The sequence below is a fragment of the Centroberyx affinis genome, unplaced genomic scaffold (assembly GCF_046629955.1).
Source record: "Centroberyx affinis isolate AG114_WGS23_722 - 3 ecotype Tasmania unplaced genomic scaffold, CSIRO-AGI_Caff_v1 ptg000369l_1, whole genome shotgun sequence".
Taxonomy (NCBI): Eukaryota; Metazoa; Chordata; class Actinopteri; order Beryciformes; family Berycidae; genus Centroberyx; species Centroberyx affinis.
In genome coordinates, this window is record NW_027279040.1 from 583,379 (window position 1) to 601,602 (window position 18,224).

The window sequence follows — 18,224 nt, forward strand, 5'->3', positions numbered from 1 at the left end:
TTTCAAAGAATAGGTAAACAACGTGGTTGCTAGGCGACACAAGTACCGCGGTTAGCGCACTGATATTTAGATCAACTGTTATGCTAGTCGGTCACACAGGTGTGCTTTTATCAGGCCTACAGCCGCTTCAGACGCGACTCAGACGATCAGAGGAAGAAAACCGTAACTATTTTATAATGATTATTTTATGATACATACAATAGGAGATGAGGGACATCGGGTGCCAACGGCAAAATGATTTCTACACCCAGATAATGAGCACCTACTGACGGCGCGTTACTCTCTTATTAGAAAAGTTGGCCTCAGTTCTGTCGTTAGTTCAGTCTCTGTTTCCCAGTACTCCCCATTTTCCGTTTAGGCCTATAAAACCCAAGTACTTTGAATGCCGAAAACCTCCCTAAATAGTGGTGGTCATAAATAATTGTAGGCTACTTTCACACTCCAGTGCTCCAGACTAGACTCCAACAGTGCTCGGTGTTATCCTGTACTTTTATAAAACGAGTCCCGCACCAGAGAGCAAGTGGAGTGGATGCGATGTTTTGACAATAATCCAATAACCTAAATGCAGCAGTGATAGGCGAGACTCCTATTAACACAATCTCTTATCATACGACTTTGGGGCATCTTGTTCAATTCTGACAAGATCAATTAAACAAAATAATTAACCAAACCTAGACTTGTGTTCCTCTCCTTCATTGTGTTCAGTGTGCCCGATTCAAAACATTTCTTCATGTAGCTCTTGCGCACCATCTACCGGTGAAAATAAAGATCACAAGCACACGACTGATCTTTTGTGTTTTTTTTTTTTATTACAGTACAGAACTATTGGTTGTGGTACAGTATACAAAAAAGCATGAAAAAAAAATCTACCTCGAATGTTCAAAGGAAGTGCACAAAATAAAAACCGACTGAAAGGCTCTACCAGTTATTTTTAAGTTTCAGTTTAACAAAAAAAGGTTTTGTAATAAATAAATATAAATTACATGAGATTGAGATTCATAATGAAAAAGGACAGGCAATTCTTAAGGCACACTTCATATCCCAAAATGTACCTCGCAAAAAACATTAATATGGCAACTCCTTAAGGACAAAAACAAGCTTAATTTCCATCTCAAGAGGAAGCAGCGATTCTCCTTTTAACAATAGGAATCATAAAAAATGTTCAGCATTCAACTACCCTGCCGCAGAAAGTTTATAAATCAATTATAGTTTGCCCCTCAAACCATCAAGTTTGAGACGGGTTACAACAATGTAAAAAAGCAACCGTTGTCACCACAGCATCAATTTGAGAAAGACAGCATGCACCATGGCTATAACTGTGCAATCTGAGCATTATTTCCATATGATATACAATAGCCAATGACAGATATCTTGAGACAATGATGAATTGTGATTAGGAAAATGTTGATTATTGCTGAATAATGTACACTTTAAAGCCAATTTGGTTGAATCAGGATCCACCACCTGAGGCTATGATGACACAAAATTAAAGACAGCCCCAGAGCATTTAGGTCACTTCTCACATTCAAAAAGTCTGCATAGTCTGAGCTTTGAGAACTGCTTCTGAAGATAAACACAGCAACAAGAATCACACGATTAGTAACAGAATATTGGAGGCAAGAATGTAGAGGAAACACAGAACATTGGTCATGTGTTACTTATACTCATTTTTAACCATTAGAAGCCCTCGTCTATGCATTCTATCAGCACGGACAAGGATAAAAAGAAATATTACAATTCATATGGATACTGAGATTATCACAAAGCCTTAGCCTTTCCCTGAAGTTTACACTTGTTTCCCCAGAGACTTATGAGCATAGATTGGGGCTTTGCATGCTTTTAGAAATACGGGATAGTTTTTGAGAGTGTGAAAATGTGACAAACCTTGCAGAATACAGATATAAACTGGCTTAGCATGAAATATTGAAAAAAATGAAAAATTTCCTTTTCGCACCTTTCGGAACTACGATAACTAAACATGTAAAGCTTTCTGTACACAAGTAGTGGTTTGCTATTCCTGTAATTTAAAAAAGGTTCTGATGGACCAAGAGCAAAAACACTGATGTGTATTTACAACCTCCCCCCCCCCCTTTTTTTTTTAAAAACATCTGCTTCACAACATGCATTTTCATTTCATGGAAGGCTATACAAAAGACAAAATAAATAATCGCTTTTGTTATTTCAAAAGGCAGAGGGAAGTACTGCATGCATGGTCTAACCACATCTATCAGTGTCAAGGTGTGCAAACTGCTGACGGACAAATTTAAAAAAATGGAGTGTTTAGAACTGACAGCACTTGTCTGTGTTAAATTGTGAAAATGTGGGAGAGACTACGCATGCAAATCCACACACACATTTAAAAGCTCATAAGATTCATAGAGGACAGATGTACTAACGATCCCTGTTGTCACCAATAGCCCTTTATGTACTAAAATCCTACAGATTCACGTGCTTGCACACAAGGAGCACACAGGTATGACAAAACATTGCAGCAACATGTTGGAGAGCCACTCCAACACAAACAAGCTGGTATTAGGAATAGCTGGTGTCTTTCATCAAGCAGACAAACATTTTGACAAATTAAGAAAAAACAAAAATATAACAGTCTTGATATGTATGGAAAAGTAACAAAATATTTACAAAACGCTGATCAGTTAATACAAAAACATTTCAAAGTAGAAAACAATTCATAATCAGAAATGGATTAGCCTCTCAAGGCCACATAGAAATCTGCCTCAGCATCCTATAAATAATACACTAATGCCCTTAGATTTTTTTTTTCCTTTTTGTTTTCTTAAAAAAAAAAAAAAAAATCAATTCTATACAAAATAAAAAAATACCCATATAAAAAAGGAATAGTAAGCGAGAGAAAAAGAACCATCTAATTACACTGATCTAACAGAGGGAATGATACGGGATGTCTGCCACTGGAGACAAATCCAGGAGGATGCCATGGATAACCCTAGGGGAGTTAAAAAAACAAACAAAACAATCACCAGGTTTCTTTCAGGTCTTCTGGGAGTGGCGGAGGAAGCGTGTCTGGAAGGTGTGTGGCCACTTGTGTGGACACCAGTGTCTTCTGTTTCTTGGAGCTGCAGCAGGGCTTGAACAGTCGAGGATCAATGATCACCTCCCCGAACCGTCCCTTATAGACAATCCCACAGCACACCTTTTGCCTGCAGGAAAAAAGAAGAAAAAGTTATTTGTCAGAGGCAGAAAAAGACAGAAACAGTTTAATGAATCGGTTCCCTTGTGTCCCCAAATACAAAGCTGCTCATTGAGAGCAGCGGCTTGCCTTTTCCAGTAGGAGCGGTCGAGGAAAGAGAAGACAGACGGAGTCGAGCGTCTTTGTTTGGACTCGATGTCGGAGCCGTCGTCTGACTGGTTGCTGTAACTGGGAGACTGGGATGGAGACATACTGGAGGTAGTGCTGTGGGCATCTGAGTCTGCTTAGAAAACAAAAGAAAAGAGTTTAATGCTGTGATCAAACTGATTTGGTAAATTAGTAACTATGGTTCAGTAAACTTAGACTAGACTACTAAGAGTAGCCCTTATTTTGTTACATTGGGCATAACAATAATGAATACAATGAGATCTGACAGCATCAGTATTTTTTTGGAATATGTCAGTAGACAGACGGAAAAAATTGGCATGGGGTTGGTGGCATGCAACAAAGGTCCCGGGCTGGATTTGAATCCAGGACATTGCGGTTACACTGTATGCACCATGGACAAGTGAGACACCAGGACGCCCCAAAACAGTAATTTTCAACTCGGCTCTTTCAGTGTGGGCAAAAAAGGAAACATCACCAAAACCCTGGGCCAACACGGGCCCAAATTACAGGTATTTGCATGACCATGATAACAGGTGATCTTAATTTCTTTAGGGGAGGATTCTAAACAAGTACTTCTACATAAAAAAATTATAAATATTCTTAAAATATTCTTTTCATATCCGACTAGTTCAAAATCCATTTGTAATACAAGACAAACATCTCAACACACTAAACCTATCAATGCAAAATTGTATGTGCATATTTTTTTTTTAACATCAAAACAAAGAAGAAACCTACTTTGTCTCTTGAATTTATGAAGCTTCTTCAGCTTGCTTTTCTTCTTCCCATCACTGTTCTTGATCTTCTTCGGTTTTGTCAACTTGAAGCCTGGCCCGGCTCTGGCATCGACAACCTGTGCCATGTCACACAAATCATGAGTCAGATCAAAGGGTTTACATGCAAATTACATGCCAATTAGACAAAGAAGATTGTCACCATTCAAGCAGATGAGACTTACATGGTTCCAGTTCTTCTTGGAGCCATTTGGTAGCTTTTTCCATCTTTTCACCAACAGCACACAGGCATTGCAAATGTCTCCAACACGATCCTCTGACAGCCTTTACAAATAAAATTGAAAATACACACACACACACACACACACACACACACACAGTGTAATGTGAAATAGATAAGCTTCCCACCATTGCAGAGACTGAATCTCTCTTCAAACACAGACATAGATACCAATACCGTACACATGCACAATATGTAATCATTGAGTCCTCACCCAAAACACAGCCTGAAAGTTTCTTCATATCGACTGCTGTCTGTGAAGCGTGAACTGGAGGACTTGGTCTTACAGATGCAACAGCCGTCGTTACTTCGGTAGATCTTTGACTTATGAAAGCCAAACATATTCTGTATGTAGTTCGCTGTTGTTAAAAAAACCTGAAAACGGGAGAGCACAGATCGGTAATTGTCACAGTCCCCGTCATCAGTAGTGCCGATGGCTGCAGATGTACTCCGGTCATGCTTTCTACTACTGAAAAGGGGGCGGTCCCTACACACACGACCAAGCAAACCATTTGTTTTCCCCCTACATTTTAAACAAATCCCATGCCAAAAAATGTCACTAACCACTGCGTTTAACTAATAGTTCATGAAAGACTGGAAAAAGCACAACTAACTTGGGTTAATGCAAAAATACTTAAGTTATATTCGGCATGCGAATTTTGTAATACTAGTAGCGGGAACACCAACACACCCATAGACATACGCCATAACATTACACGGACGTTACAACCTCAGTGTTAAGCGAAAAACAAAAATTGCAATTAATCAAGTAACGTTAGTTCAAAATGTATTGTTAACGCTAATATGAATCAGGGACAGCTACACATTATGCGGTGCCGCCGAGGGAGGCTCGCGAACTTGGCTTACAAATTGAACGGTTGACGTTAATATAACGTTAAGTGAAACCGCAAGTCCACAACGCATTTTATACAGTAAAGTTACTTTTCCGAAGATCGGTCTTGTTGTGACAGTGTTTACGAATCAGCGATACAGCTAAAGCTGCAAAGTTAAAACGTAGGTTAGTCAAGTTGTGTTTTTGTTTTCAGCGAACAGCCGAAACAAAAAGCGGGTAGCGCCTTCTGAAGTCAAGAAACAAAAAGCTACCGGGCTATTCGTTAAATTATGTGCAACACACGTGGATGCATTTCACACATTAATTTATTTGATTTGATTCAATTTGTTTTTATCATCGTGTTTAAATAAGAAAAGTTACAATTTAACCATCCTTCCCTTTAAATTCAAACTTTTGCCCGCTAGAGCGCCAAATACGGCTCATTGTTGTTAGCTAGCATGCTAGTTAGCCAACTTAGCTACCACGCCACGCTCTCGTTTACTTCCACGTTATCCCATTGTCGAGTGCAATATCTTGCAGATCTAGCTCGCTGCGACGCACACGTCAGATTACAATTACACCACAGAATGACCACAGTTATTTAGTATAAAACAAATCAATGCAGTTTTGCAAATGTAAATTCTGTAGAAAGGAAATAACGGTGGACTTACTGAACAAAAACTTTGAATCTTCGCCGTATTCTTTTCACGCACTGCGCATGCCTTACTACTGCATACAGCTGACCATTAGAATATCATTAGCATAAAAAGACGGAATGAAAGAGTCGAGCGTAAAAACACCATATAAGGACTGCAGCCGCTCAGTTTGAACCGCTATTCAACCAATCGCTGCTGTCCATTCGTAATCTTTATGAATACTGCATGATGGGAGGTGTAGTGAATGAGTAGGAGATCTCTATGCCGACACTATTATAACCGCCCCCTTTTAAACTCAACATCCCATAAAGCAACGGGTCAAAGGCGTTCAGAAAAAACAGCTATTTGACATGGCGCGAATGAGTTTGTTTACATTCTCCAGAGGCGGCTGTGTGTAGTATACTCACTCAGCAGAGAATATAAACTGTTTATTCTACCGCGTACTTCTTAATGAAGAACTGGTAAAAAAAAAATAAAAAAAAAATACAATGAAATCCAGTTTTATGCATTACTGATGCTTTATTCTTTATATATTTTTTTACACTGTACACTGTTGCTCACTTAGTAAACACTACATTACACAGCTATGTCAATAAATGTACAACAGTATTGGAAAACAAAAATATATATCTCCCAAGATGCTCATGTGGGTCGTACATTGACAAGTACAACACAATCAATCCAGACATGGTTGGCACAGGAAAGACATCATCCTTCACATCTTAATATCAAATCTCTTGTCCTGCACAGTAGGTTTAATGCAAATGGAGGAGGGCCCAGTAATACCTCAAGACACCCCAGTATATAGTTTATAGGGGTTAACTTTTCTCACGTGGATATTGCATAGCAGAAACCATGATGAAAGTTCGGTAGGGGAAGAGCACTTCTCTTAGCTCTTCACACGGCCGCATCGGGCGCTCCGAAGATCATCCCAAGATCATCCCAAGATCACGAGTCTACAAAGATCATACTAACAAGTTTATGTTAAGAGAGCAGAGCCGATGTAGTGTAAGGAGTCAGCATGGGATGATGGGAAGGGGAAGGACCAGTTGGAGGTATTTACATGAAGGCTGTCGTTCCGATCCACTTTGCACAGAAAGATGGGTTGAGCTCTACGGAGGAGTCGAGTCCAGAAACATGAAGCAATGACTTGGGGGTATTTTTCCTCGTCCAGCTGAATACACCGTCCATCGCTGGCGTTAACAGCCACACAGTCTTATTGTCATGCAAGAGGGATCCTTATCTCTGCTCAAGTTATTCCATGTAAAAGATTTGCATACTAGTACACTTCTCAGGGAATGGCCCAAATGTAACACACTGTTTCATTTATGTAGGTGAATCGTCTTCCACACTACAAAAACGTCTGCCCCCTGTCATACACATACTTATAAAGCATACTTCTACATCATTTGCTTCAAGCTCTGCATTATGACATTGGAATCTGAGTTGACAACAGAGCAAGCAACTTGACGGACTTAACAAAATAATACTGTTTTTCTCTGAAAATATATTAACAGTTTTTGTTCCTTGTTTTCCCTTAAATATAGCCATTGTCAGCAGTTCACGATAACAATGAAAATATTTAGCTTTCAATAAAACAGTATAGCACAAGTGGGTTATCGTCAATAATGTGAAAATCATGGATCATAATAGAAAACATATTTTTAACATCTAATGGCAACATCATTGAGGATAAAAATAACAACATATCTTGAAAGGCTCATTGCACTTAATATATGGCAAATGTAACAGTAGCTTTAATATAAGCCAGAAAATGTCCTTTGTTCAAGTCTCTTCCTGCATAAAAAAGGTTCAGTTGTTCTCTTTATGGTCCCCAGCGATCTTCCTGGTCGGGTTCAACCGGTGGGAAGTTGTGCGGGTTTAGATACCGACACCTTTGACAAGCGAAGCTTCTAGGGTAATGTTGAACTCCTGCAGAGTCTGTAGGACTCTGATCAGAGAATTTACCAACGAGTGGTCCTTAATCAGTGCAGCGTCCTCGTACATCTGAGCAGTGATTGGACAGTCTGCGAGCAGAGCAATCCAGTGGTGCAGCAAATGGTCCCTAAGAGAAGTGGACACAACTTTAGTCAGCCGACTGGTTCGATGTGGAGACAGCACAATGGAATTGAGCACAACAGTTAAAATTACATGTATTATTCAGAGGACTAAGAATGCAGAAGCTGCTGTCAGTTGTTATTGAATGCTGCATTTTGCCAATAAAAAACACAATTTGAAAAAAGCTTGGCAGTAAAAAAAGCTTATTTCAAAGACAAAGCACATTATATTGTAGTTGCAAATCCCTGCTCTTCTAAAAAGGCTTTTGAGAGCAAAGGGTATTGAGGTGTAACGAGTACTTAATAGAAAAAGATGAAAACACAATCATACACAAACACAGATGACTGCATCACCATGTGCATCATACACACACACACACACACACACACACACACACACACACACACACACACACACACACACACACACACACACACACACACACACACACAAACACACTATAACGGGGAGGGAGAGAACTACAAGAAAGCAATAACAGTAATGTGACACTTTATGGATCCCCAAAGGAGAGATTCTTTTCGCTTGCCCACTTCCAGGTCAGAGTGCAGGATCAGATACAGAACATCGACCCAGCAGCTGTTAGGGATTCAGTGTCTTGCTCAAGGACACTTCCGCAGGGCGGACACTTGAACCTGAATCTGCTTGAAAGATGGGCTCCCTACTCACCATACCAGCCTGCTGCCTAAAAGCCACCCACTCTAAAGTCGCCCGCCCTGTCTTTGCAACCTTCCCGTCTTTTTTTTTTAATGACGTTGTGAAACACTGAACTTCCTAGTCAACCACAGCAACTGTCTGGGATGTTCAGTGCAATCTGTCTTATGAGGTTCCTGAGTGCTGCCTACCTTGCACCTAGACAGACAAGCATCTGGAACTTCCCGTCCTTCCCAATGTTCCTGGATGTACTGTTGATGGCACGCATGAAGCGGCAGAAGTGGCGCACTCTGGTTTGCCAGTTTTCATCTAGAGTCACCTGCCGCTGCTCTGCACTCTCAAAGTACACTTGTGACTTTTCTGTTAAAACACAGATCAACCGGGAGACAAATCAATTAATTAACAATTCATTAGTCAGTAATATGAAGGGCTGATGATAATATAAAAGTCTTTACCTAAGAAGTCCCAGATGAAGACATTCTTAAAGAGTCGGGGTGACTTGAAACCGTGCTGGAAAACTTGCTCCAGTGCCCAGACCAGGCCGTACTCCCCACACAGCAGAAGGGTCAGACTGCCTCTCTATGGAGAAAAACAAGGGAAAAAATGATGTGGTTAGAAATTTCATGTAATTTACATATGCAAATACGGTTGTTCTTTTCTCACTAATGAGAATAAAATGGAACACTGCACTGGCCATGTTTTGGGAATTCATACTCTTGAGGATATTCAGCACGTTTGAAAACAGTTTGTCAGAGCCAATCAACCCACTCAGTTACCAAAATAACGTCCTGAAGTCTTGCAGGAAAGTACATGTAAGGTGTTCTGGCACCATTGTGACTGCGCAGGGTGCAGCTGTCTCGCCTGTCACTTTTCATGTAGTCATGGCCACAAAGCTTGTCAAGAGAAAACTGCAACTTGGGAATAATAAATCACTGTCACAAGAGGCAACTGCATTTAAATTGGCAGTGAATGCTGGACGAACTAAAGTGAATGCAGGATCAATTTATGAGGTTATGGAATGGAGTTTGTGGCTTGATCAACATGTGAGAAAGCATGTGCGAGGGAGAGGAATGAAGACAGGCCATTGTCTGTATCTATCTGCAAATACATTACATTTATTTCCAAAAACTGGCCATTGTTCTCCCTTAATACATTTTAATAATCTGAATCATAGCACACAACCAGCACTGTCTGAGGGACACAGAGACCACCAGAGGAGAAAGCAGCGTTTCCTTATTTGTGATGAATAATAGAAGTACATGTTGGGGCCTGTCTAGACTGCTGTCTCTCACCTCCTTCTCCGGCTTATGGAAGTGCTTCACTATTCCATTGATGGCCTCTCCCACTCCCTCCTGGATCTGACCTGTGTTTAACTCTGGATGATGAGGAAAAAAACAGAGACTCAGTAAGCCAATACGAGCAGTCACAGGGAAGCAACATTTCCAGTGAAGTCTTATTTAAACAGTATGTCATTGTTCTCATGAAAGTGCCTTTGTATCATTGATTTTATTTGCACCAATTAAGGTTATTAGGAACACTTTAGACATCAGACAGATCTGCAATGTGGAGATCTTATTTTTGTTCCACGCTTGTTAGATAACCCTTATGTGGTTGTTTCCAATAAAGCTCTTATTGAAGAGTAAAAAGGAGATTTCAGAGATGTTCAGACAGCAGTAAGCATTCTGTGATACCTAAAGGGGTTATCGCCTTTTCTGAGACAGAAGATATCCCACTCAGTGACAAATGTTTCCAGTGAGCTAGACTGTAACAGAACGTCTACACACCTGCTTCAGATAAATTGTGGTTGTGTAGTTGAAGAGAACCACTTACTTGGTTTGCTGTTTGGCGAGATGGTAACAAACCTCCTCATCATCCCCGGGGACTGCTGCATCGGGGGCGTGCGGCACATCCTGTCATCATTCTCTGTGCTGGGGGTCATCAGCTCTCCGACCAGGATCCGCTCCAGACTGCCATCATCCACCCCCTTCCCCAGCCACCGACCGCATGGGAACCTGCCATACACACACACACACACACACACACACACACGTTAGGAATAAGGTGTGATTTTTCTGTCTTTTGAGTACCTGCTAGTCCAAAAAACGATTAGGTAAATTTCTCTCAAAATGTGCACTTACTTGTAAGTGTGCCCTGTGATCTCGTTGCGGACCATAACACACTCCACAAGCCACTTTGCGTAGAGTCCTGTGTTATCATGACCCATCTGAACTGTGGTCAGCTTGCCCAGGTTCTGGCACTGAGAGAGAGAGAGGAGGGAATTTAATGCGTTGAATAAACCCCCCTCAAGCCAAAAATAAAAATTCAAAAAATTAAGAAATCAGTTGGTGTCTTTAAATCTGAGGATAACACCAACCTCAAACGTGATCTCCAGGGTGTTCCTGGGGACCTGCAGCACCCCAGTCTCAGCCAGCTCCCCAGAAACACACACCCATGGGTTGGCTGTGAACATGGAGCCACCCAGCTTCTTACTGGAAACGACCAGCACATGGTAGGGGATCACTGGGAGACAGAGAGGAGAGAAACAGATACGGTTTTAGAAGTACAGTCAAATAAAAATGTAAAAACAGTAGTTTACAGTAGTGATGATGGTCAGTAGCTTTGCCAATACAGTTTTTTTATCACTATGGTACATATGTTTCGGTTTCTGGTATTTTATTTGTGGTATTTTATTTTGTTTTATGGTATTTTATTTGCTTCTATCTTATGTGTTACCTTTTGTTTTATGTGTTTTATGTGTTTTACGTCTTGTGGTTCATTTGAATCATTCCTTTGTCCCTCTGTGTCTGTTTTAAGTGAGCTTGCCAAAATAAATCCATTAAAGTACTCAAGCACTGATGGCAATAATGTATTGAACATGAACATGAGCGGACTGTATGGCATCAAAGTAGCACTCACTGATGGTGGTGAAGACATTGGTGAAGCAGAAGTAGTCCACAGCGTTAAAGGAGAGCAGGTGGTAGAGGAACTGCTCCTTCTCATCATCACAGCGCAGGAACGCATAGCGTTTGTACAGTTTTCTAAGAAGAAAAAGTTTCACAAATAATTAAAAATAAAATAAACATTATTGTATAGACTTACAAGATTACATGCTTCCTATTATTTTGAAAAGTTAAAGGTGCCCAGTGGATAAACATTCTTCAACAGCTACACAACAGGTGATGCAGTAATTACTAGGTAAAGAGATAATAATGAATGCATACTGTTGGCTAAACAACAAAAGAATTGACAAAGTAAGGTCACAGAAGCAGATAGAAATCACCCTGAGTGTGACCCAGTTCACCAAAGTGATATCAATAATGAATAATCCTGTGAATAATTCATGCTGCAGTGGACTATAGTATGACGCTTTGCAATTTCAAAAGAGGTAATGTATTATAAATGGGCAGAACGCACATTATAATGTTAATTTCATATGAGACATTCCTCCACAAGGACATGAGTCCCTGCATAAAAAGAAGATCAAGATTAAAAAATAAAAGACTCCATGATTTCCTCTTCAAAATGTGCAAGTTAAGACTCATCGTCTCCCTGTTATAACTGTCCATGAGACAGAGGCTCTTAGGCTGTTGTAGGGTGTTACAGGGTGCTGTTTTACTCACTTTGTAAGCTCGTGGTCCGAGAGCAGCTGCTTCAGGTGTCTGGACAGCAGCTTTTTCTCCATGGAGAGGCGAACCCAAGCTCTGGCCTTGCCTACGTCTGTCTTGATCTCACTTATGTTCTGGATGTGCCTACAAATAAAACGACAGAGCAGAGGGGTCAGACGAGGTGAAGCGCTCACACATAAGAACAAACAGTGCACAAAAGCAAAGACACGCACACCATCTTCTTCATTATCATTATGGGAAAACAACGTTAACTGCAGCTAGGAGTCACTACTACGGCCAAAGAGCTGGATCTCAGTCTGCTTATGTAGCAGTATTTCCACCATGGCCGGGGATTCCACAGCAGACCGACACTCAGACTCCCCAGTGTGCGAGCCAGTCCCATGTCATCGCTCCGAGCCACTATCATGCCTCCCATGTCCAGACACATTCCCTTCCACTCCACCTGTGCCATAAGCATTGTCTGCTCCCTAAAAGCTCCTCCTAATGTCTCTCCACCTTCCCTCCCCCTCCCCGTCACCACCCTCTACTCCCCTCCATGTTCCCTCACACAAATTAACCCAGTTTCCTCCACTCATTATCTCCATAGCAACAGAGGAAAACATCTACCAGACAGAATATTACTGCAACCTCTTTGAGATTAGAATATTTAGATAATCATTAAAGGCTTGACAATGTGCAGGACATTTTCTTTTTCAAATTTCAGCTCAACATTTTCAAAATAAATAACAACTGCCTGATAAGATGATGCATCAATTATTAAAACCCTACGATGGTAAGGGAGGTGGCTGCTTCTGTGAGAGAGTTTGTTTATGTGCAGGGAGTCAGACACAGACATGAGTGGGGAGGAGGGGCTCGCTGTCAGCGGCGGGTACAGCTGTGTGTCGGTGCCCTGAGCTAACCCTGCCTCGCGTCTTAGCCAGACCGGCGGGGGGTCTGGTAATTAGGCTGGAAGTAACGTGCTGTTGTTACCCGGCTTCACTCTGCGCCTCCTTCACGCCGCACAAGGAATGACATTTCACATGATGACTCCTGATCTCTGGATGGGCATGGCAGACATGATAACAGTGATCGCATGATAACAGTCTCATGCCACCATCACACAAACACAAACACACACACACACACACACGCATGCATGCATACACAAACATACAAACACACACAGGCATACACCATGTAGGTTTCTGTCTGCTGAAGGAGCTCTCACAGGCCATTCAGTATTTTATTAATATAGATAGTACAATAATAAACAATATTGAACTCACATGGGAAAAGTTTTGTTGCTGTTGATTCAATATTGAACTGTCTAATCTGTATGTGGGGATGTAATAGTGATGAGAGTGAAACCTAGGATTAAAATAGTCATTCTTATACATTCTCTAACTGGGATTATTTTAATTATAGTGAAGTTAAATTATTACTCTTTTTGCTGGGGGACCCCCTGAAATCACCTCAGGCACCCTTGGGGGGGTCACCTAGGGAGAACCACTCATGTAGAATACAGTCAATTCAAAGTAGGTATTATTCAACAGTCTACCACAAGGGGGCAGCCTTACTCAAACTTACTTTCCTCTGATAACTGTGTGAACTCCAGCTTGAAAGTATGTATCAATATGACAAAGTACTATTAATATACACACATATATATATATACAGTGCAGAGAAAAATTTAGAGACTTTATCCTTTATTTGCTTTATTAGGCTTCCCATTAGCCAACGCCTCAATGAACTTCCAGTCTTCCTTGGGTCAAGGACTCACCTCATGTCCTGAATCAGAGAGACTTTGAGGGGGGGCATGGCAGATCCACCATCAGATTTGCGTCTCTCAGTGTCGTGGATGAAACCTGAGGTAGGGAAAAAAACAAGGTTAGACTATGAGATATTCAAATCGTCACCACACCACTCTCCAGGTCTGATTATAACCTTTACCTAACAGCAAAGGTGATTCATTTGTTACATATCACATTTCCATTCATTTTGTTTATTTGGTGATGGAGCAGCTGATTTCAGCTTTCACCTGGAGGTCCTAAACCGCCTGGAGTCGCATCCTTCTTCTCTTTGCTCTCCTGGTAGTGGAGCAGGTGGGACCACAAGGCAGATTTACCCTAAATAAGCAAACATACACCATTAGTGCCATTAATTGCTGCGAAGGGACGGTGTTGATGAGAGTATGTCAAGAAGCCATGTGTCTCTGTGGTGTGTGTGTGTGTGTGTGTGTGTTTTTTTTCCAGACCTGTTTAACCTGCAGCCCGTGGCTCCAGATCCTCTCTAGCAGGTCACAGAGGCTGGCGATGAGCGTGTTCTCCTCCACGCCAGTGATGCTGACCTCGCCGTGACCGAGCTCCACTGCCTCCCGACCCATCTTCTCCACCAGCATACGCTTGGTCTGCATGGAAACACACAAATACACACACATAAATACACACACCATCGTTACTTCTGGTGAGCTAGGAATTTAAAGGACAATACCACTGTTTTTGTGGCAATCATCTAGGTTCATTCATCTAAGTCACTCTGAATAAAAGTGTCGACTAAAAAACTGTTAATAATAATAATAATAATAATAACTGTTAAGTGTAGAAAACATGATGAGTATTACTCTGTTAAAGTAATGTGGCAGTGTAGAGATCATTGCAAATAGAGCAAAACTGAACATCTAGAGCACAGATATGCACAAACCTTGTTCCTGCACTCCTTGAGCAATCCTTCAACAAATTTCCAGTTAGTCTGAGCGATGACAGAAGGTGAGAGGTTGGACAGTTTGGGCTGTCTGATGGTTGTGCCCAGGTTCCTGGCCTCCTGGATGTATTTCTGGTACCAGACAGAGAGAAACATTCAGGAAACCACAAACCAAAAAAGGGAGCTGACAAACGCTGTGGCAGAAAAAGTTCAGCACATAGGTGGGCTCACATCACTAGTGAAGGTGACTACAACATTCACTATAAACACTGGATAAATGGTTGGCTATCTACAGGTGTTGGTCTCAGTCAGGAACTGAAGTAGAAGGGATATTAGTGTAAGTATAATTCAATTACAGTGAAGTGCAATGGAAGCTGTCTGATGATGGTATCTGATGATTGGTAGCTATACATTTATTTTCTGTTCTAAATATAGATTCTAAGGGGCTTGCTAGTGTTCAATATATAGATTCAAATGTTCAACGTATATATGTTGAGTGATATTTCTACCGTCTATTGTCTGTCATATGTCTTGTCAATGTGTCTCTGAACCAAGACAAAATACTGTACAATTACAGCAGTCAATATCCAGACTTCAGCCTTAAGATATTGAACTGATACCCTAAATATGATATGTCCTAGAAGGTAACATGGGCTATCAGGTCGAGCACTGCTGGTGGTGGAGGAAGAGGAGGGACGTGAAGACCACATGGGGGGATAGGTCATGTGGTCACAGTGTGAAGGCGAAGGCCTCACTGACTACCAACACATACCACATCCACAGTCACCGACTTTAGACAGGGCTTGAAGGACTGGGAGAGCCAGTAGTAGTCAAGAAACAGCAGGAGCTGCAGCTCCGGAAACAAGCACTCCACATGCTGAGAGCGTGTGTGTATGTGTGTTAGACAGGCCAAGAAAGAGGGTGTGTGTGTGAGAGAGAGAGAAACAAAGAGCGAGGACAAGATAACAACAGAATCAAAATAAGGCGAAGAGAGAATGAGTCATACAAACAGAAAATGAACAAAGACAACAATGCTCTGTCATTCCAGAATGACAAACGAGGCACATGGTTATGAAACAAGAAAAGCGTGGTAAGCTTGAGTGAAGCAGAACATAAAGCCTAAACAGAAAAATCTTCATGTATAACATCTACAATTAGATGAAGATCTATATGACTATAACAAAAATCCACATAGGAAAACCACTATGGAGACCTCTCACCTCTCTCTGGTCATTGTCTAAGTAAAGGTGCTCAGCGTGTTGCTTCTGTCTGTCCTTCCTCCTCCACTGGGCCGGAGCGCTCCTCTTCGCCCATCTACAACAACAGGTCACAACAACACGGCTTTAGCATACCGTCAACAAAATTTGAAAACATAATTAGGAATCACAGTGCGACGTTTGAAGTGAAAGCAATGTGAAAGAGTCACTTGTTGCTGGTGGGCCCAGTGGAGAGCACATCAGACTGCAGTCGGGGGAAGAAGCCTTGTTCGTAGCGCCCCTGACCGATCTTCATGTCCAGCAGGTGGGGGTGCAGGGCCGTGTGGTCGATCTTTGACACTCTCATCTCAATGGCCTTCTCTGTAGAGGAGAGGTGGGGGGGGTGGGATGGTTAGATCACATACGCATTTTATTTTGGGCAAAGTCATAATTATTTATTTAAATATTTCATAATTTTTGTTGATTTAAATTTATGTAAGATCATCTGGAATGAATTATGATTATAATATTAATTCTGAACCATGTCCTCGTATGACTACCATTCATAATAGTGAGGGATGGATTTTTGCTAAATGATGATTACCAGAGAGCCAAATCCTGCATTCTGATTCCATAGACTACTCTCATGTCAAAGAATCATTTGACTATCACAGAAAAAGAAATGATCCTATAATGAGACCTGCTTTTAATATATATTAAATTAAAAAAAATATATATATATGTAGGGCTATTCTGACCAGAAACCTACAGTAGGCAAAAATTGCCCTGTGTAATTTTCCAATATTTTTTTCCCAATCATTCAAGCAAGCTCCTTACAATTCCTGTAGCTTGTGTTGACAAAACACAAGCTACAGGAAGCTAAGAAGCTAAGAGTCAATCATTGATGACAGAGGAAAGAGAACAAGTTAGACATGAAGATAACATTTCACCCCAAACCACCAAGAACTTCTTCCAAAGAGCCAGCTCACATTCGCCCATGAACAACAGCTTTAGACAGTGTTTTTCAGAGTTGGATCCAAGCCCATAACACGAGTTGCAACATAAGTTCCCAATTATTCTGGAGAAATGGAATCAAATTTGAATAAATACAACAACAATAAGCACATTGTTACAAAGGAGAAAATTGAAACATGAAAAGAAAATGTAAGCTTAATCGGTCAAACTGATCCTTGTTGATTTTTTGCTAGCTACCTGGCAAATATGTTGGACGAAAAAACAAAACTGACCATGTGAGAAATATATAAGAACTATTTATGATGAAAAAATGATATAAAACATGAGGAAAATTCCGCAAAAATGAAGAACCCTAAAATTGATTTCCCTCAGAGATGCAGATAAGACTGGGAAAAACAAGTCCACACTGTCTGAAGCTGTGATTCACAGGAACAAGGACTTAATGCCCAAAATCTCCTCTCTGATTAGAACTTATTCTAGCCCATTCACCTGCATGCTGAGTTATCACACCACCACCATAAGGACCAGTGATAGCATATAACATTGTTAATATGATTCCGCTCACCAAGTCTAGTATGAACTGACATGCTTGCAATGCATTGTGGATCTCACAGAGGAATCTCAATAAAACAAATACTACAAACTATCAAGTCTTCTGTATAAATCACTATTTCATTGTGTTCTGTGTTGGAGCTGATAGCTACTGTGTGGACAAGATGAAAGGAAATGAATCAATCCTCCATGAGTGTATCTGACATAACGCATTGCAAGCACATTCAGAGACCTGCCACCAAGGAATGTTTGAAGTAATGAGAACAACTGATTACTAAGGTGGGCCTTGTAGTTCTCTAGCCCAATGGCATGAGGTCCAGGGGCGACAAAATCTGCTTTTTCATATCGCTTTTTAATCAGGGTGTCTGCAAACAAGACAGGAGTTATCAGTCAGTTAAGTAGTCAGAACAGATCTCGAAGGCGGTCAACATTTGACCCCATCTAACTCATTTATGCTCACTATTGTGGAAAAACAGTTTCAGGGTTCCCACACTCACTTGGGCATCAAATTCAAGGGTTTATTAAAGACTTTCAAGGTCCTGTTTGGTGAAATTCAAATTTCCACATTTTGGGGTAAGACATGGCATTGATCAAAATTAGACATAGAGGCCTCATTTTTTTACTTGTGTC

At 41.0% G+C, this 18,224-nt stretch overlaps 2 protein-coding genes across 9 annotated transcripts in view; both read right to left on the reverse strand.

The window, feature by feature from the left end:
- Window positions 1-791: 791 nt before the first annotated feature.
- Window positions 792-5,907, reverse strand: sinhcafl (SIN3-HDAC complex associated factor, like). Of its 2 annotated transcripts, none has more exons than XM_071515828.1 (6): window positions 5,852-5,907; window positions 4,563-4,723; window positions 4,293-4,392; window positions 4,073-4,187; window positions 3,296-3,446; window positions 792-3,176 (listed from the first exon to the last, which is right to left on the reverse strand). In XM_071515828.1, the coding sequence occupies exons 2-6, from the start codon at window positions 4,688-4,690 to the stop codon at window positions 2,993-2,995; spliced, it is 678 nt and encodes a 225-aa protein (XP_071371929.1). In that variant the 5' UTR covers window positions 4,691-4,723; window positions 5,852-5,907; the 3' UTR covers window positions 792-2,992. The 2 variants fall into 2 exon arrangements, with proteins under 2 accessions (XP_071371929.1, XP_071371927.1); XM_071515826.1 differs by having other exon boundaries at window positions 3,296-3,449.
- Window positions 5,908-6,358: 451 nt separating this feature from the next.
- Window positions 6,359-18,224, reverse strand: part of dennd5a (DENN/MADD domain containing 5A) — a 35,118-nt gene continuing 23,252 nt past the window's right edge. For 2 of the 7 annotated variants that reach the window (XM_071515785.1, XM_071515783.1), the window contains 15 exons: window positions 16,298-16,448; window positions 16,092-16,185; window positions 14,872-15,003; window positions 14,426-14,578; window positions 14,210-14,297; window positions 13,952-14,036; window positions 12,187-12,315; window positions 11,483-11,604; window positions 10,941-11,086; window positions 10,705-10,823; window positions 10,397-10,578; window positions 9,859-9,941; window positions 9,022-9,145; window positions 8,758-8,926; window positions 6,359-7,901 (listed from right to left, as the gene is read on the reverse strand). In XM_071515785.1, the coding sequence (XP_071371886.1) occupies window positions 7,718-7,901; window positions 8,758-8,926; window positions 9,022-9,145; window positions 9,859-9,941; window positions 10,397-10,578; window positions 10,705-10,823; window positions 10,941-11,086; window positions 11,483-11,604; window positions 12,187-12,315; window positions 13,952-14,036; window positions 14,210-14,297; window positions 14,426-14,578; window positions 14,872-15,003; window positions 16,092-16,185; window positions 16,298-16,448 (1,961 nt within the window). In that variant the 3' untranslated portion in view covers window positions 6,359-7,717. Of the gene's footprint in view, window positions 7,902-8,757; window positions 8,927-9,021; window positions 9,146-9,858; window positions 9,942-10,396; window positions 10,579-10,704; window positions 10,824-10,940; window positions 11,087-11,482; window positions 11,605-12,186; window positions 12,316-13,951; window positions 14,037-14,209; window positions 14,298-14,425; window positions 14,579-14,871; window positions 15,004-15,643; window positions 15,749-16,091; window positions 16,213-16,297; window positions 16,454-17,865; window positions 17,960-18,224 lie in introns of all 7 variants that reach the window. The other 5 variants (XM_071515782.1, XM_071515781.1, XM_071515779.1 and 2 more) reach the window with 5 other exon arrangements.